At 35.1% G+C, this 16,102-nt stretch overlaps 1 protein-coding gene across 4 annotated transcripts in view; it reads right to left on the reverse strand.

The window, feature by feature from the left end:
* Positions 1-7,965, reverse strand: part of LOC127425396 (zinc finger transcription factor Trps1-like) — a 158,933-nt gene extending 150,968 nt beyond the window's left edge. Inside the window, exons 1-3 of one of the 4 annotated variants that reach the window (XM_051671381.1) lie at positions 6,502-7,205; positions 6,077-6,124; positions 2,165-2,477 (exon numbers count right to left, since the gene is read on the reverse strand). In XM_051671381.1, the coding sequence (XP_051527341.1) occupies positions 2,165-2,177 (13 nt within the window). In that variant the 5' untranslated portion in view covers positions 2,178-2,477; positions 6,077-6,124; positions 6,502-7,205. Of the gene's footprint in view, positions 1-2,164; positions 2,478-2,696; positions 2,755-6,076; positions 6,125-6,501; positions 7,206-7,352 lie in introns of those variants that run through there. The other 3 variants (XM_051671379.1, XM_051671380.1, XM_051671382.1) reach the window with 3 other exon arrangements.
* Positions 7,966-16,102: the final 8,137 nt, after the last annotated feature.

Here is a 16,102-nt window from a genome sequence, read left to right on the forward strand (position 1 = left end):
AAATATTAGGCTAATGTCAATTAGCTCAGCCACATTCTTCATGATTCCAATCAATAAAAAGTTAGAATTGGAGGAAAACCCTAAACCAAAATCTAAAATCCTCAAATACCAGAATTAATTTACTTATTAAATTTAATGAACTTCATGCTTTATGATATGAACTTCATGCTTTATGATATGAACTTATTTATTAGTCCAAGACAATGAAAAAATAATCATTGTTACTAATAATCTGACACACACACACACACACACACACACACACATATATATATATATATATATATATATATATATATATATATATATATATATATATATATATATATATATATTTTTTTTTTTTTTTTTTTTTTTTAACAAATTTTATTAATACAACTCAGTAAGCCTCTGGGGCCCCTAGACCCCCCAATTAGCACTCAGGGATCTCAGCTGACCCTTGTCCTAGAAGCCTGTGTCCGAGTTCTGGTTGAAGGATCCATGGGGTTAATCTTGCAATTCAGTTTTACCCTCCCCTCTGAGCCTCCAAAACCTACCAAAAACCACCAAGCCCATGCACATTTTACCATTCATACAAACAGGTTTTCCCCTGAAATCCAGACTGCAAAAGATAGCATGTGTTTAACATTACACAAATGTGCTGAAATGGCAGGGCACACGAGAGAAACCTCCACTGTGGCAGTGTTCACAAACACAGGATCCCCTAATCACTGCTCGTTACAGGTCATTTATTATACATTTCTGCACAGGAGAAAACAGTCAGCTATGACACACTCTTAGATTACCTCATTTAAGAACAACTACTGCTCACAACCCAGACCGCAAAGAAAGTGGCTGTATTCGCATAATAGAGCCACACAGAGCAAGTCAGCAAACTACTTCAAATCAAAATCTCGCCCGAGAAGAAATGTTAAAAGGTATTTCACATTAACACAATTAGAACTATCTGTGATGTAATTAAATAACCCAGCAGCATAATAACACATTTTAAAACACAGAAACCAACTACTGTAAAAACAGAAAAGCGAAACCTCAAATATTGTGAAACCTCAAATATTTCTGTTGCGTTTTTAAAAAGGAAGAGTTTCCTACCTATGCTTTTGAGGGGCACCTCACCAACTATCACTGATAAGAATAAAGTTTTATGAACAAAAATAGAGGAGGATTATTTCTTGCAAATTCCATCTAAAGGGCACCATAAAGTATTTGAACACTTAAGTCAAACTTAAAATGTCTGTATGTCATTGCATTAGACACAAAATATAAAATCAAATGGCATATGCAAACTATGATGTTAGACCCTTTCTAAGAACTAACATCTTGTCCTTTTTTATTATTATTATTATGTAAACCAAAAAGTAATATCAACACAAAACCTCGAAACCTGAATTTCTCGAACATTGTCACATTCTTGAAGGAAAGATTTTCCTATCTAAGCTTTTTAGGGCCACCGCAACAACTATCGGTAATATTAATAAAGTATATTAATATTAGTAAAGTGCATAGGCCTTAAATAGTGAATGTAACAAAAACAGAATGATTATTTCTTGTAAATTATATCTAGATACAACTACGCATATTTTTACTGACATTTAGGACGTTTCAGACAAATCTCTGGAAAGCGAGACTGTCAAGCCCAGCATTCTAGAAACGCTGTGGCCAGAATAATACCAGAACTCACAATCACCTGGTCCACAAATGTACATACTGCAGAAAGCCCCACATACTAAAGAATAAGACTGCTTGTGTGGCCTCTATTATTACCCCAGAGAACACCACAGTTAGTCTAAAAAAATCAAGGAAAAGAAAGTCAGTAAATTCTACTGTTCCACGTAATAAACGGCAAAGCAGGGGATGATGGCCTTACTGAAGATCAAAGAGTTTTAACAGCTTGAACTATCTAGCGGTCTAGATCACTGTTCGGAACTACAGGAAGACTGGGTTAAAAGTTACCATAAATAAAGTTTTAAAAGCAAGATCACCCTAACACAACACCATAAAAAACAAAGACATTGCGAAGGGAGCATATCACAAACGAAAAGAATTATTGCGTCTTTTGTCGTAAAATCGAACTTATTCAGCAGGCATCTACACATAAAACACAGTGCAACACAGTGTAAAATATCCCTGAATTTTCTCAGCACACAATCACACATATACATACCTCTGTTAAACATTGGGTTATAGCATTATCACGCTCAATTCCAACAAGGAGGCAGATAACAGAGTTGGCAGAGTAATCAAAAGACCATTCCCTGAGGAGCCCTTTTCCTCTGAGGTATCCTTTATTCCACATCCATTCTGGCCTGGGAATCATTCCATGTTTCCTGCAGTGCTCACAAAGTTTATTCGCGCTATGTTGTCTGTACGTGCGTTGCTTATGAAATGCACTGTCCCGTAATTCCCTTTTCTCAGAAGACCTCACAGGTATAGATGATCCAGGATGCAAGTGGTGACCACACCGCTATTCTTGATCACTGCAACGAAACAAAGGTGCACACTTATTTGCAAGTTCTCGGTCTAAATTATTATAATTTTTTTTTTAACACATTAAGACAATCAGGCAAACAGCATGTAAACACAGTAACATCTGCACAATCATGGAATAATTTTTTTTTTTTTAAAATAAGAAAAACTAACAAGTTTTTCGCTTAAAAAAAAAAAAAAAAAAAAAAGTGTGAGTCATGTGTCGTTACCAAAGGCTCATAAAACTTGGAATCTTGGAAGACACTCAAATGGCATAACAGCAACATGGACACCACAATACACATACAGAGAGCCGCGAGAAATCCTGTGTCATGTACTCAGGCGGTCTGACAGCAGGTTTCATGAATGGAAGCTCTGACAGTACAGGCCCTCTGGCCAACCAAATTGGAAACAGGAAAACAAACATTCTCAAAGACACCCCTCCCCCCCCAAAACTTTTCTTCCACTCATTCTGTCCAACCTGTCTCAGGTTAGCAATCCTTAACTGAACCAGCCTCCAGACCACACATATGGAGAACGTTCAGCCACCATGAGGTGGAAAAGAAAAAACAGAGACGAGAAAAGTAAAATGAAAACCTGATTGCGAGGTAAGAGAACACACACCACGATAGAAAAAAAAGGGAAAGACAAGAAGGCTACACTGACTCATTAGCGTTCCAGAGGGGCCGGTGTGAGGATCAGACACTGGGCACACTAAAACTGGGCACGTCGGAATGGGGAGGAGAGGAAGTGGGCACCGCTGGAGGATTTGATATGAAAACTTTTATAAGGTTTAAGAGAGCAGCAAACAGAATGGAGCTATTAGGCTACCAAGAAAAGCTTTTATTCAAATAAATAAATACTGATTTCATGCTGCATTTTAATAAAGGGTCATTCAAAGTTACCTCACATTAAAGGCTAATCTAATGGGATCGGCTAGCTATGAAAAACCACACTGTGCCAAAATGATTTTTTTTGTTTGTTTTTTTTTAAATGAGTATGAAAGAATATTTAGGGGAAATTTTATTTATTTTCTTTCCTTGCAGTGCAACCTACTACCTCTCTACTGGGAATACGGAGCATTTCTGTCAGCACCAAACTTTACCAGATGCATGCTAACCACTAAAATATTACACGCCACATAATTAGCGTAACAAGCGATGTCAAACTGCTCTGGCAGATTCAAAGTGGTAACTAAACATTCTCTTATCTGTGGGAGTTGTTAAATAGACTTCACAGAAGTTGTGCAGGTCAAGGTTTGAGTTCTATTATTAGCCAAATCAAAACATTACCCACTGAAAATTTAATATTAATAAATACATGTTGAAGCTAAAGCTTTAATATTTTACAAGCTTAAGGAGGTTGCTATGACACAACAGTTTAAAGGTCTTTGTGTCTCATTCCCACACAGACAGGCAGTGTGAGGAAAAAAAAGGACAGAAATATTTCGTAACAAAAGAAGGGCTTAATTGAGATGGCAAAAACTGGAGCTCTATGTTCGATTAATATAACGCCCAAAAATACACATTTTCAGTAACTATGTTATTCTTCATAAAATGCAGTGATTCTACATGAACACCTACCCTGAAAAAACATGACGATGCCGTTTTTGACAAGGCTTTAATATATCTGTTATAACGCATTCTGATAACAAGTCTATACAACACATCCTGAGCCAAATAATCATTCAGAACAGGATTAAAAGTGTGACGAGAGAAGGAACGACCTCTATGAACTGTGGCTCTTTTATTCCTGAAAATTCAGTGGATAAAAAAAATCAAAGATGTTCTAAAAGCATTTAAGGCCACCAGTTATAAGAAGCTGTTTGTGAAACCTTGGTATGACTGTCTTTAAAAAAAAATTAACATTTGTTGTCTCCGTATTTGTAACCATGGGGAAGGTGTCTCGCCACCAAAAAAACAAAACAGAATTTCTTGCAAAAAGGAAAGTCATTGATGCATCATTTCAAAACAAAAGCAGTGATGGTGGTATGCAGAATTGTCTGTTGCTTGTAGATAAAGCCAGAGAGAAAAACTATGCCGGTTCTGAAAGTGGTGATTATTTTAGTAATATTATTATTATTATTATCATTTTTAAAAAAATTACAGATTTAAATGTGCATACAAATACTTCTGAGAAGTCTGCAAATGGACACCATGTGACTTTGCAACTTTCCTTTGCTACTTAAAAAATCTTAAACTTTTCAAAAGCACAAAAGCTTTTGCTTGTTAAATATGGAGTAGCAAAAAAGTTCAAACTTGCCCAGCAATAGTCATAAATGGCTAAATAATAATGCGTTCTGATTTATACTTTTCTATGAACCAAGAAAAGTTTCAAATTATTATTATTATTATTATTATTATTTTTGTAGTCATCAACTAATTTTGTTCTTTGTAAGCAAACACCTGGATTAAGTATGCTAGTGTGATCCATTCTTTACCTCAGTCATTTAAAAAAATCCCTCTCAATTTAGTTTCTCTACAGGGTTCTTATTCAACAACACCAACGCCACATGAATCTGCCGCAGGGACACAAGTGGCAAATCTCAGTGCGGAGAGAAGTTAGCCCAAAAAGTTGTGCAAACTCAGAGGCCACGAAGAACAAATGGAAGACCCCCACTGCTGCTTTCTCCCTCCACCAAGGCCCAAATTCATTTGTCAGCCGTAAAGTTCCTGACTATACAGCGCTGATCTATTGCCTCTCTCCAAAGAGCTCACAGATGTGGAGTCATTTACATTTCAAATACACCTCAAGCTTTTCAATCACTGCAAACGCGCCTTATCAGACAACTCATGTGGATCTTATTCTTCAGTTTGGACCCAGAACTGAATCTAGTAAACTGCTGAATGGATAGTGTTCAAATATTTGAATGTTTACAATGCACAAAGGATGAAATAGTATTCCAGGCAGATGGAGAGATTTTCAGTTTTATTTTGCTCATGTTTTGATGTCTATGTTAAGTTATGCATGTACAACTATTTCAATATAAATATCAAAAGTGGAAAAAAGTCATGCTTCTGTAAAAAGAGTTGTTAAGCTAATGTGATTATGACTGACGATGGCAGTGTGAAGGTTCTCTGTTGACTGTATCCGAAACTTCATTTACAGTTGCAAGTTTCTCTTCTAGTCTCTAAATGATGAGCGGCATTTGCTTGTACGGGCTTTGTCATTAAGAAACTTTTACTGACAAGAACAATGCCTTTCAGAGAGAGAGCGAACATATAATTTCCAGACTGCCCGAGTGTAGCAGGTTTCACAGTTTACAGGAAACCGTGCAACTCATCTACTGGAACCAACATGGGATTTTGTATCATAAAAATCAGATACAGGTTACGCCTTACCGCACATTCAAGTGAAGTGTGGGTGATTTTATCTGATAGTTTCCACCAACTTAAAGCTACGGATGACATTCTAATGTGAAAGTGACTGTAAAACCAAATTAACTGGCAACCATAACACAGTTGCAGAACTGTGGAGCAACTCAAATCCAAACACTTCACAATGTTACTCAGATGTTACTCATTTTGCAAACTTTATAGGATATGAATATATACATAGCCTAAATAACTTGTTATATAGAACAAGAAAAAGAAACATATAAATAGCCTACGTATTGCTGTTGTCTGCGCTGAAGCATTCCTTCACAAAAGTTACGTTTCTATTAAACAATAATACACAAAAAGAAAACAAGAGAGACATAAAAGTGTACATAAAAGTTGTCAAGATGAGCAATTTCAAAAATGAAAAAAAAATGCTACATTTCTATATAAATACCCACATTTCAGAGGATCAAAACAGAGTTATTTTGATTCCTATAATATATTTTGAAAAGTTTTTGGAAAGTGACATGCTCCATCACGCCACAAGAAACTTTGTGAACTACAGCCCCCACAAAACACACCTAAGTGCGAAAGTTATCCACACAGTTGGTAAAACAAATATGAAGTTTTCCCATTAGTTCTCTATTGACTAAACACACCCAAACACTCATTCAAATTGAACACAATATTCGTATAGTCAGAAGGAGCTCATTACCGCTATTCATAAACTTTTCCTCCGAAACTTGCTTCACGTCTCCATCGCCTCGAAGAAAAGTTCAAGCAATGAAACAGAAATACATCTTTTTCGCTACCTGCCTTTTAACACAACCGCAAAATACCGATAAAAGCCAGTTAAGGTCTGCAGCCTGTGATGTAAACAACCTGCGCCTCTTTGTATCTGGAAAATGAAGTGTAACGTTCAGCGCGTTGCCATGCCTACGCGTTTTCTTATCGAACATCAGTTACGGAAAGTTTTCGAAGTTTGTGTGGAAAACGCCGTTGAGCTTTAAGCATCATTTAGACAAAAACAGTAGCCTACACACTAATGAAACTTTGTATAACTATAGCTACGAGCCGTATCGCTGCTTTTGTCTGTTAGTTTTTAACATAAACAATGCCTTAAAACACACCGCGTCGATAAAAACATCATTCGTTTTGATTTTACAGCTTAAATGTTAAATAAAAAAGCGGACTTTCAACATTCTGGGTGTTATCTTGCGCAAAATGCATTTGTAACACAACGAAATGGCTTTTAAAGAAAATGGGAAGGAAAAAGTAATCCAAAAAAAACCTCGTGTCTTGTCTCTGAACACGAGCCCACTACAAGAAGCTAACAAAACGCCAATTTCATTGTCTATTTCGCCTCAAACCCCCAAATCCGAGGAGCCCTGCTCTTATTTTCATTGCAAAGTAGCACTGAACTGATTCATCAAATCCATTCGCCCTTCTCAACATTACATAACAATCGCCGCCTAAAAGCCATCAGCATTCAGGAACTACAGCTAAAAAATCACATCTCATCTTCTAGCCGTGATCGCAATGCTCATTGATTCGCTTTCTCCTTACCTGTTAATTAAATTGCAATAGTCTTTGCAGTCTGAAAGATGGTGGAGCTTTGGCGTGAGCCATGAACCGTCTTTGTGTTGTTTGTTTGTTGATCTCGGGGAATGATTTCTTTTTATGGGGATGTAAGATTGCGAATTGCTCCTGTACACGTGAAATCTTGGGTGACTGTGTTTAATAGTAAAAACGCCTGGGTCTGGGATGAAAAAATGAGGTTGGTTTTTGCAGTGATCTTTGCAGTTCTTTATCAGAAATGTTATCGCTTGTCAGGACCTCAGACTCCATGCATTACGTCAGTTTCAAGACACCAACACTATTAATATCAAGAAGCCCTTGCGGAGGAAAGCGCCACCCTAGAGCGCGGTCTCTTAAAGGGACAGTGACTACTAAAACAGCACCACCGCCGTGCAACTCCGCTAAAGACTCCTGTGGCAACACACTGCGATGACAAGACATCGAAAATATAGGTGAGAATACTGTTCTTTTGTCAGTTGAATAAACAAAGCTCTCCACAACCATGTCAAAACTATTTCAGTGCTCAGGAATTTAGAAGAACTGAAACCAAATAAGTGAAATGAAACAATGTCAATTTGTAAACATGGGCTGGTAGTAGTTTCAGCATGGAATAATTAGCAGAACTCAAAAGTTGAAGGTTTTGAACTGTGAATTTGCCCTTCATTTATGACTGTGAATAAAAAAAAAAAGAAAAAAAAAGTATTATTTTGGTAAATATAACTTGTTTAGTAACTAACTTGTCAGTGAATCTGTGTGGGTTTATATTATGACAGAATACATAATATTAAAATATAAGTGTTCATACATGGTCTTGTGGTCCAGGTGCTTTTTCTGTACCGATCTAACCCTGACATGTAAAATCTAACGTTGTGTTTTAAATGTTCCTCTGCTCTCATCCAAGACAAACCATAAACCATAAGTCCAGTGGTCCATAATTATAAGTCCTGTCCACAATAACAAGGTAAAGATGAACCAGCCTCTTGTCAAAAACACACAGAACAATAGTTTGCAGTCTACAGCATTGCCCTGTGTATTTATTGTCCTATGTATCTATTGTTCTGTTCTGTGTATTTATTGTCCTGCACTCTGTTGTTTATTGCACTTTATGTAGTCTTGCGTACTGTTCTGTGTTGCACCACAGTCTTGGATTAATGACATTTCGTTCCAATGTATATAAGCTATATAGAGGAATGACAATAAAAACCCACTTGACTTGACACACACACACACACACACACACACACACACACACACACACAAACTTAAGAAATTACAAAACAATCTTAGCTTTAATGTATCTAAATGACTCATTCTATATCATAATTGTTTTTAGTTCAAATTAATTAATACAATTAATTAAAAAAAGATAATTATACACAATCACATAATTATTTAACAAATATTAATCAAAAATATGAATCCATGGATTCTTAGTGTTGTATAGGCTAATATTCACAGATTAAAAGATTGGGCTACATATTTTCTATGAAAGTATTGTGGGATTCTGAGAGAATATAAAAAAGAGCTTATGTGTAAATTACTTAGTGTTGCTTTTGATAAAGGTAATGTATACAATGATAAAAGCAGTTCTTGTGGAGGCCCTAGAGTGTGATTATTAGTTTATACAATATTCAGTAAAATTGATTAATATAGTAATGGTCTGTGCCATGCATTGTGGTGTGTTGTGGTCCATCAAATATGATTCTTTCTCTCTTTTTTTCTTTTTTTTTCATTTTTATATAAATGAAAACAAAACAAAAAATAGGGAGGGGAAAAAAATGCATTATGTATGTTTATTTTTTCCCAGTTCATGCACATTTCTTCTTTTCTTTTCTCTGAAATTTTCCATGTAATTTTGTTTACCATCTAAAAAATTTATCACTTCTCAATTCTGACTTTAAAATTTAAAAAAATAAAAGCCAGTCTGTCAACAAAAATTAACTGTCTTTGATTGTCAACATTTGCAATATGTTTCCAAGCGATTAACATGATGAAAATAACATTACATGGAGAGAGCAAAGGAACTTATTTCCAGGAATATGTATAATATTTTTCTTGTCTCCCATGTTACGGTAGTAATGCTGGGCCCATGACATGTAAAGACAAACTCATTTATGAACGTTCCGGACGCTGATTCAAAATATGAATATTAAAAAAGCATGCACAACATATGGGTTCAACCAATATGGGTATTGTAAATTATATTGCATGTTTCCATGAGCTCATTTGGGGAGTACCAGAGCGGCATACCACTAAATCACATCCATACTCAATGTAAAAATGCATAGTTTGGGGGACTTACATGCATTCTCTGTAGACTCTTACCACTGTGGGGTACTGATGGAAGTTTCTTGGAGATGAAACTGGAGAAGGGAAGTCAAAGATGTTTATTTCATGTAGAGATATCATGCTACAAGGTGTACGTCATTAAAATATTTTTAGTGCTGCTAGACATATTACATACTGTGGAAGCTGGCTCCAACACTGTCCCCTATCTGAGCTTGATACTGTTTCAGTATAGATTTTCTTCTGTCCATGCTAACAGCCAGACTCATCTAGTGTCATATTTAGAACACTTCATGAATAGCAGACAGCCCTCCATTGAGACATTGACTGTCTCTTGCAGTGTGAGCATTACAGTTAAAATATACAGCTGCAATATATCAGTTTTTGTCCATATTCACAGCTTTTTAGTGTGATGGCATTATACTGTTCAACAGTAGGCACATCTGAAGATGATTTAGGCCAAGTAAGGTTAATAAATAACTGAATTTCAGTGTTTGGATTGTTTTTTTTTTTCAGTGCACTATATTATATGCAGACGCGACATGCTCGCATATCCAACTTTGTAGCTGTTTTATGTGCATTTTAATAGTCTTCCTTAATTATTTTAGAATTTTTATAATATATTAATTATAGTATTGTAGTATTATTGTGAAACAATATCTGGTTGAAAGAAAGAAAGATAGAAAAAAGTTATTTGTGTAAAGCATTAACTAATATAATAAATATTAACTAATAAAGAAATGTCCAGATATTGGTAATAATTTTTTTGTTTGTTTGTTTTTTAAATAGAGTAAGAAGGCCGAAAGCCATTGTTGGGTCACTGAGTGGTCATTCTTTACTTTCTTCTTTAAATTGTTTGGTAACTTTTAATAAAGCGTGTTCATGTTGTAATATTGCAGGTAAAAATAATCTTTATATATATATATATATATATATATATATATATATATACATATATATATATATATATATATATATATACATATTTAAAAATTTTTTATACATATTAGTTAATATTTATTTTAGTGCTGCTTCATCTTTTGGTTTGGTGATTAAATTATTGTCTTGGCAAGTTCTTGTGCAGACTGCTTTTTTCTTTATTCTTACTACGCTTGATTTTATGCTCTATTCTGCCTATTCAGCTCTGGGTCTCAGTCACATACTGTATTTAACCAAAGCACAATGTACAAAAACCACTAACAAAATGAAAAAATACATTTTAAATACGAAAGAAATATGAGTTGTTGTTGTTGTGTTGTTTTTAAATGGGCTTGCACTTCACAATCCCTAACTGCATCTCCTGTGGCGATAGAATTGCATATGTGGAACAAATGTGATTCATAAATGGACAGTTTTCAATTTTAACATTCAGTTCAACCATGCAGCATAAATGGAATTTGCAGAGTGTAACTTCTGAATAAAAGGGAAATTTGAACAGGAAGAGCAGCTCAAGGTGATTCTTTCACATTACTGTTGCACTCCAAGGAGCAAAGTAAGTGATTCATGGAGGGCCAGAATAAAAACAATTTTATACTTGAGTAAAACATTTTTCAGATACATTTCTGCATGAATAATTATTTTATTTTCTTCCCTCCCTCAAAAAAAAAAAAAAAAAAAAAAAAATTGAAGACAAGAGCATTACACCTCTACAGCATCACATGAAAGAAACTTGGCACTAACGTTGAAAGTTGAGTTACTAGAATTTTTCTTTTTTTTTTTTCAAATACTGAAGATCATTTGTTCTGATTAAAATGAGCTTAGCAGAGAAGTGTGGCTAGGGTAAGCCATGTGGAGATATAGACAAGTCATACAGGGGAAAAGCTAAACCCCCAAAGAGCCTGTACCAACATAAAACTAGACAGAGAAAAACAACTGTGAGGAGAAGGGGGGAAAGACAAGAGCAAGAGAGACTTTGGTGACTTATCTTGCCTGTAAAGATTGACTTTAGAGGCAGGCAATATTATTCGAGTGCGGGCTGTAAATGAGCATATCGTTGGTTTGAAGGAATACGCCCTTTCACTGAACCCCTTCACTGCGCTATTCATTCAGTCATCTCTTTCGTGAACAAGTGTGGATCAGGATCTGTTGACTGATTGAAGGAGTGGATTAGGAATGTCATTTGGTAATCTTGTTTAACAAGGAGAGAAATGGGCTGGATGAATTATGAGTAAAAGTGACTAATGACATTAGAATGACATAACTGAATCATTTATAATTATTTTTATGCTAAAATTGTTGTATTTTTGTACAGACATGCAACCGGTTAAAAAAAAAAAGATTAATATATGATTTGCTGTCATTTGTGGGGAAAACACTTATGATGCTTAAATACTCTGCTTAATTCCCTTATTAGATCTGTAGCAAAATTTTAATAAAGTATTGTTAGACTTGTTTTGAATTACTCTGTGCTTAATCAATGGTTTGATGACTCTCTCAAAACACATAAAAGACGTTTATTTGTTTCCATCTACTGGTTAAGGTGTGATTTGCAAAGTTGTCACTAAATTAATCAGTGAACAAAACTAAAATGGCAGAAAGAGAGACATCATCTGGTGTTTATTCACTCCACTAAATAAATGTGATATTTATTGTAGTAATAGGTTTTTGTGGTGTTTGAATAACTTTAAACTGTAGAAGTGTATTGTCTGAATGATTCATGTATTATCATTTTTGTTAATAAATGGAGAACAAAAAGAAATGATTAAGACAGATGAAACATACTGCCAGTAAATAGGTGGGTACAAAAATATATAGTTTATTAAAAATATATGGCAATTTCAGTTATTTTTATAACTTTATAAATGTTTATTATAGAAAATGACATTATTCTGAATGAATATTAGCTGATATTAGCTGGCTTGAAAGGCTTGAACAGCTTAAAAAAAATGCTGAGCCCTCCGAAGCTGGGGCGGTTCTAGACCATTTTGACTGAGGGTGCCAGGGTGGGGCCGGGTGTGCTTGTAGGGGGGCAACTGTATTATACCTTAAATGTCCTGAGTACACATACAAAGCATAATTTACTGTTTTAATATTTACAGACATGCAATTTTTTAAAGACATCCAAAGATTCTCCAAATTTTTGTAAAAACTTTTTAATGTTAATTTTAAAATAAATAAAACGGGCTCATGACAAATGTTTCAATAAGTCAATACACTTTCAAACATTCTGGTATTACCTAGAAACATTAAGCCATGTTGCCATGGTGCTCTTTTGAATGAATAATGCAGTACATTTCTTGGGTAAAATTAATGATAGGCTACATCAAAATTTTAGGTTATAATTTAATCAGTAGGCTATAATCAGCATGTACAGGTCTTGTAAATGGTCACCATTTCCTTTAAGATTCTTTTAAGAATTTTTAAGCACATTTTTAAATTCACTAAAAAGTTGTATGCATCGTAATTATAAGTGACCAATAAGTTGGCTTTATGTGTTTTTTAATAATAATTATGTCTGTCAGTGTCTGCACATTTCTTATTGAGCGTGTTTGGTGTGCGCCTCTTATTAGAGAATGCTGTTGCTAATATTAAGCTCAATTCTCCGTTACTAAGCACATGTGTGCCTCTCCCTTATGATTGGTGTGCCACGTGTTAAGTATTTGATAGATAAATGGTGTTTATAAAGAGGACATTGTGTTTGTTATCTTCCCTGTAAACTATTTAGTGCTCCTCTTGCATTTCGTTTGCAAGAGAAGCAGTAGGATCAACTCTGCAGCTTTGTTCTCTCCCTCCCGGTTAGTTGCGCGTTTGCTTTTTATTCTTACGCCTGTACCCAACAGTTACAATATTAATCTGTATACAGTGTTATTAGGTTGAAGTGTGTTGATATGGTGAGCTTAGTGTATAAGAGCCTTTCATAATGTAGGCAAGGCATTTATTTGGGCTTTAGTGGGGTGGTTTATATTTGTTTTGAAGTGTATTCATAATACATTTCCCATTGCAGGTGCGGTGTGGCCCTGTATAACGCTAGCTGCTGTTTCTTCATACCTGTTTCTTTACATCTGTTCCTGCATGCTGTTTCATCAGAGTCGCTTCATTGTTTGTTTTGCCAAATTTGTTGCACTACATTTGTCTTCTGCATTGTACAGTGCAAAACATTAAGTTAAAGACAGTGGGAAAAAAAATACCTCATTATAAATTACATAAGTGTGTACTGTATATTGTTCCAGAAATGAAAACCTGACAGATACACATACAAACAATTATTTTATAATGAATGCTTGCCAAATAAGAGCGATCTCTAACGAGTTGGGCTCGGGTGCATATAAAAAGGCAGAAAATTAGATACAGATCGGTTTTTGTGATAATAACGTGGAAAACTAAGCTATAAAAGTAACTTAACTTACACTTAAATTTACACCAGCACGTATAATCCACACTGAGTAGAACTGAAACTGGAGCTGGCAGGTCCAAAGATGCAAAACTAATGCTAAAATTCTACCTCATCTCCAGAAGTTGTTGGCTCGTTATTCATTTGACATTCGGATTCTCCTACCCACGCTCTCTGGAGCCGACAATTTTATAACGATATCATTGGCACAATTTGGTTAAAGAACATATGACTATATCACACAGGCATAAAACATTGAACTCAAATGGTCAACGCTTGTTGTAGCTAGAGAATTATGCCTAAAAATGCTCCGATGGGCTTTCATTAACTAGCACTTGTAAGGGACCATCTGAAAATTCCACCCACAGCACTAAAATATAATTTGTTTGGTCTATTTATTATGATGTGGGGTCACTGAACTTTTAATGGGATGGAAAATGAGAATACCACTCTTACCATTCTACCGCTCCAATTTAGGGGGGCCACTGAGGGGGCCAGACCTATTGACATGGGGGCACTGGCCACACCGAGCATCCCCCCCACCCCCCACAAAACACACACACACACACCCATATATATATATATATATATATTTATATATTCATTCACACACATTCATACATATACAGAATGTCATCTTGTAATTGTGTCATTTTGAGACTGTTAAAGATTGCATCAGAACTGTTTAACATTACTTGTTCATAAGATCTAATGTGATAGTGTCGACAGTATGTGAAACTTTTTCTATGGTCATTCAGCGTATAAAATGACATTTGTTGCAGTCCATTAGTTAGTATCATAACAATGTGAAATTTCACATGCAATGTGAAATATTCTCGAAATCAATTCAGGAGAAATTTAATATGCTCTTCTGTCTAATTATTATGTTGAAATAAGTAACAATTTACATTAAGTAAAACATTTTTAACTAAAATTCCTCATATATCTATGCCATTTGCACTTTTCATGCCGTTTCGTGTCAGTTATATTTCCATTTATGGGTACAGCTACAAAAAAAACCTGACATTGCCATGCTGTCTCATAATATTCTCTGCAAGAGACCAAAGGTTTTTGTTTGGTTACTCGCTATTTTAGTATTAAGCCATAATTAGAGTTTCATCGACAAGAGCAGTCAAGTGACTTCTCTAAGTGAAATGCAAAACATAACCTGCCAAATTTCAAAACCTTGCTCCTTCAAATCAACTTGGGCAACCTGTATTTTGGTACAGCCTTTGATGTTAGCAAAAATTTGTTTCTGTTCTGATCTACCCATTTAGGAGTTCAGTAAGCAAATCAACATATAATATACCTCACCCAGTTCCCCCTTAAAATAATATTCTGGGTTCAATACAAGTTAAGCTCAATCTTAGCATTTGTGGCATAATGTTGATTACCAAAAAAATGATTTTGACTTTGTCCATCCTTTTCTTTAAAAAAGCAAAAATCGAGATTTAAAGTGAGGCACTTACAATGGAAGTGAATTGGACCAATTTTTTAGAGGGTTTAAAGGTAGAAATGTGAAGTTTTTAGTTTGATAAAAACACTTACATTAATTCTTCTGTTAAAACTCATGTATTATTTGAGCTCTAAAGTTGTTAATCCTAATTTTAACAGTCATTTTAGGGTTTTAGGGTTTGTTGACATTACATCGTCATGGCAACTTGTAAAATTGGATATAATGTTATACAGAAAAGGTTAGTAAGTGATTTTATCATACTAAAATCATGTTAATACATATATTGTTTGCGTCTTGTGGCTATACTTTTGAAACCGTGTGTATTTTAACATTTACGGCTTGGCCCCATTCACATTGTAAGTAATTGAGCTTAACTTGTATTGAACCCGGAATATTCCTTTAAGAGGCTTTGCTCTTTACTAACTCTGCTCTAAGGTCTTAAAGTGCTATCTATTGCATGTCTATGTGGCTTCAATCCAGTAGTTCCTCACTCAAAGATGCCCTTATTTAAACCAAGGTGACTTCAGCTAACTCATTGTACATCTGAAGTGCTCTCTGTCCCCATTTCTTCCATTCTATCTCTTTCAACTACTTACCCACATTAACCTCCAAAAGATGGTACCTGCACGCGCACTCATACACACTGTGTGCAGCACAGAGAATAAC

Source organism: Myxocyprinus asiaticus, chromosome 34 (assembly GCF_019703515.2).
Source record: "Myxocyprinus asiaticus isolate MX2 ecotype Aquarium Trade chromosome 34, UBuf_Myxa_2, whole genome shotgun sequence".
Classification (NCBI taxonomy): domain Eukaryota; kingdom Metazoa; phylum Chordata; class Actinopteri; order Cypriniformes; family Catostomidae; genus Myxocyprinus; species Myxocyprinus asiaticus.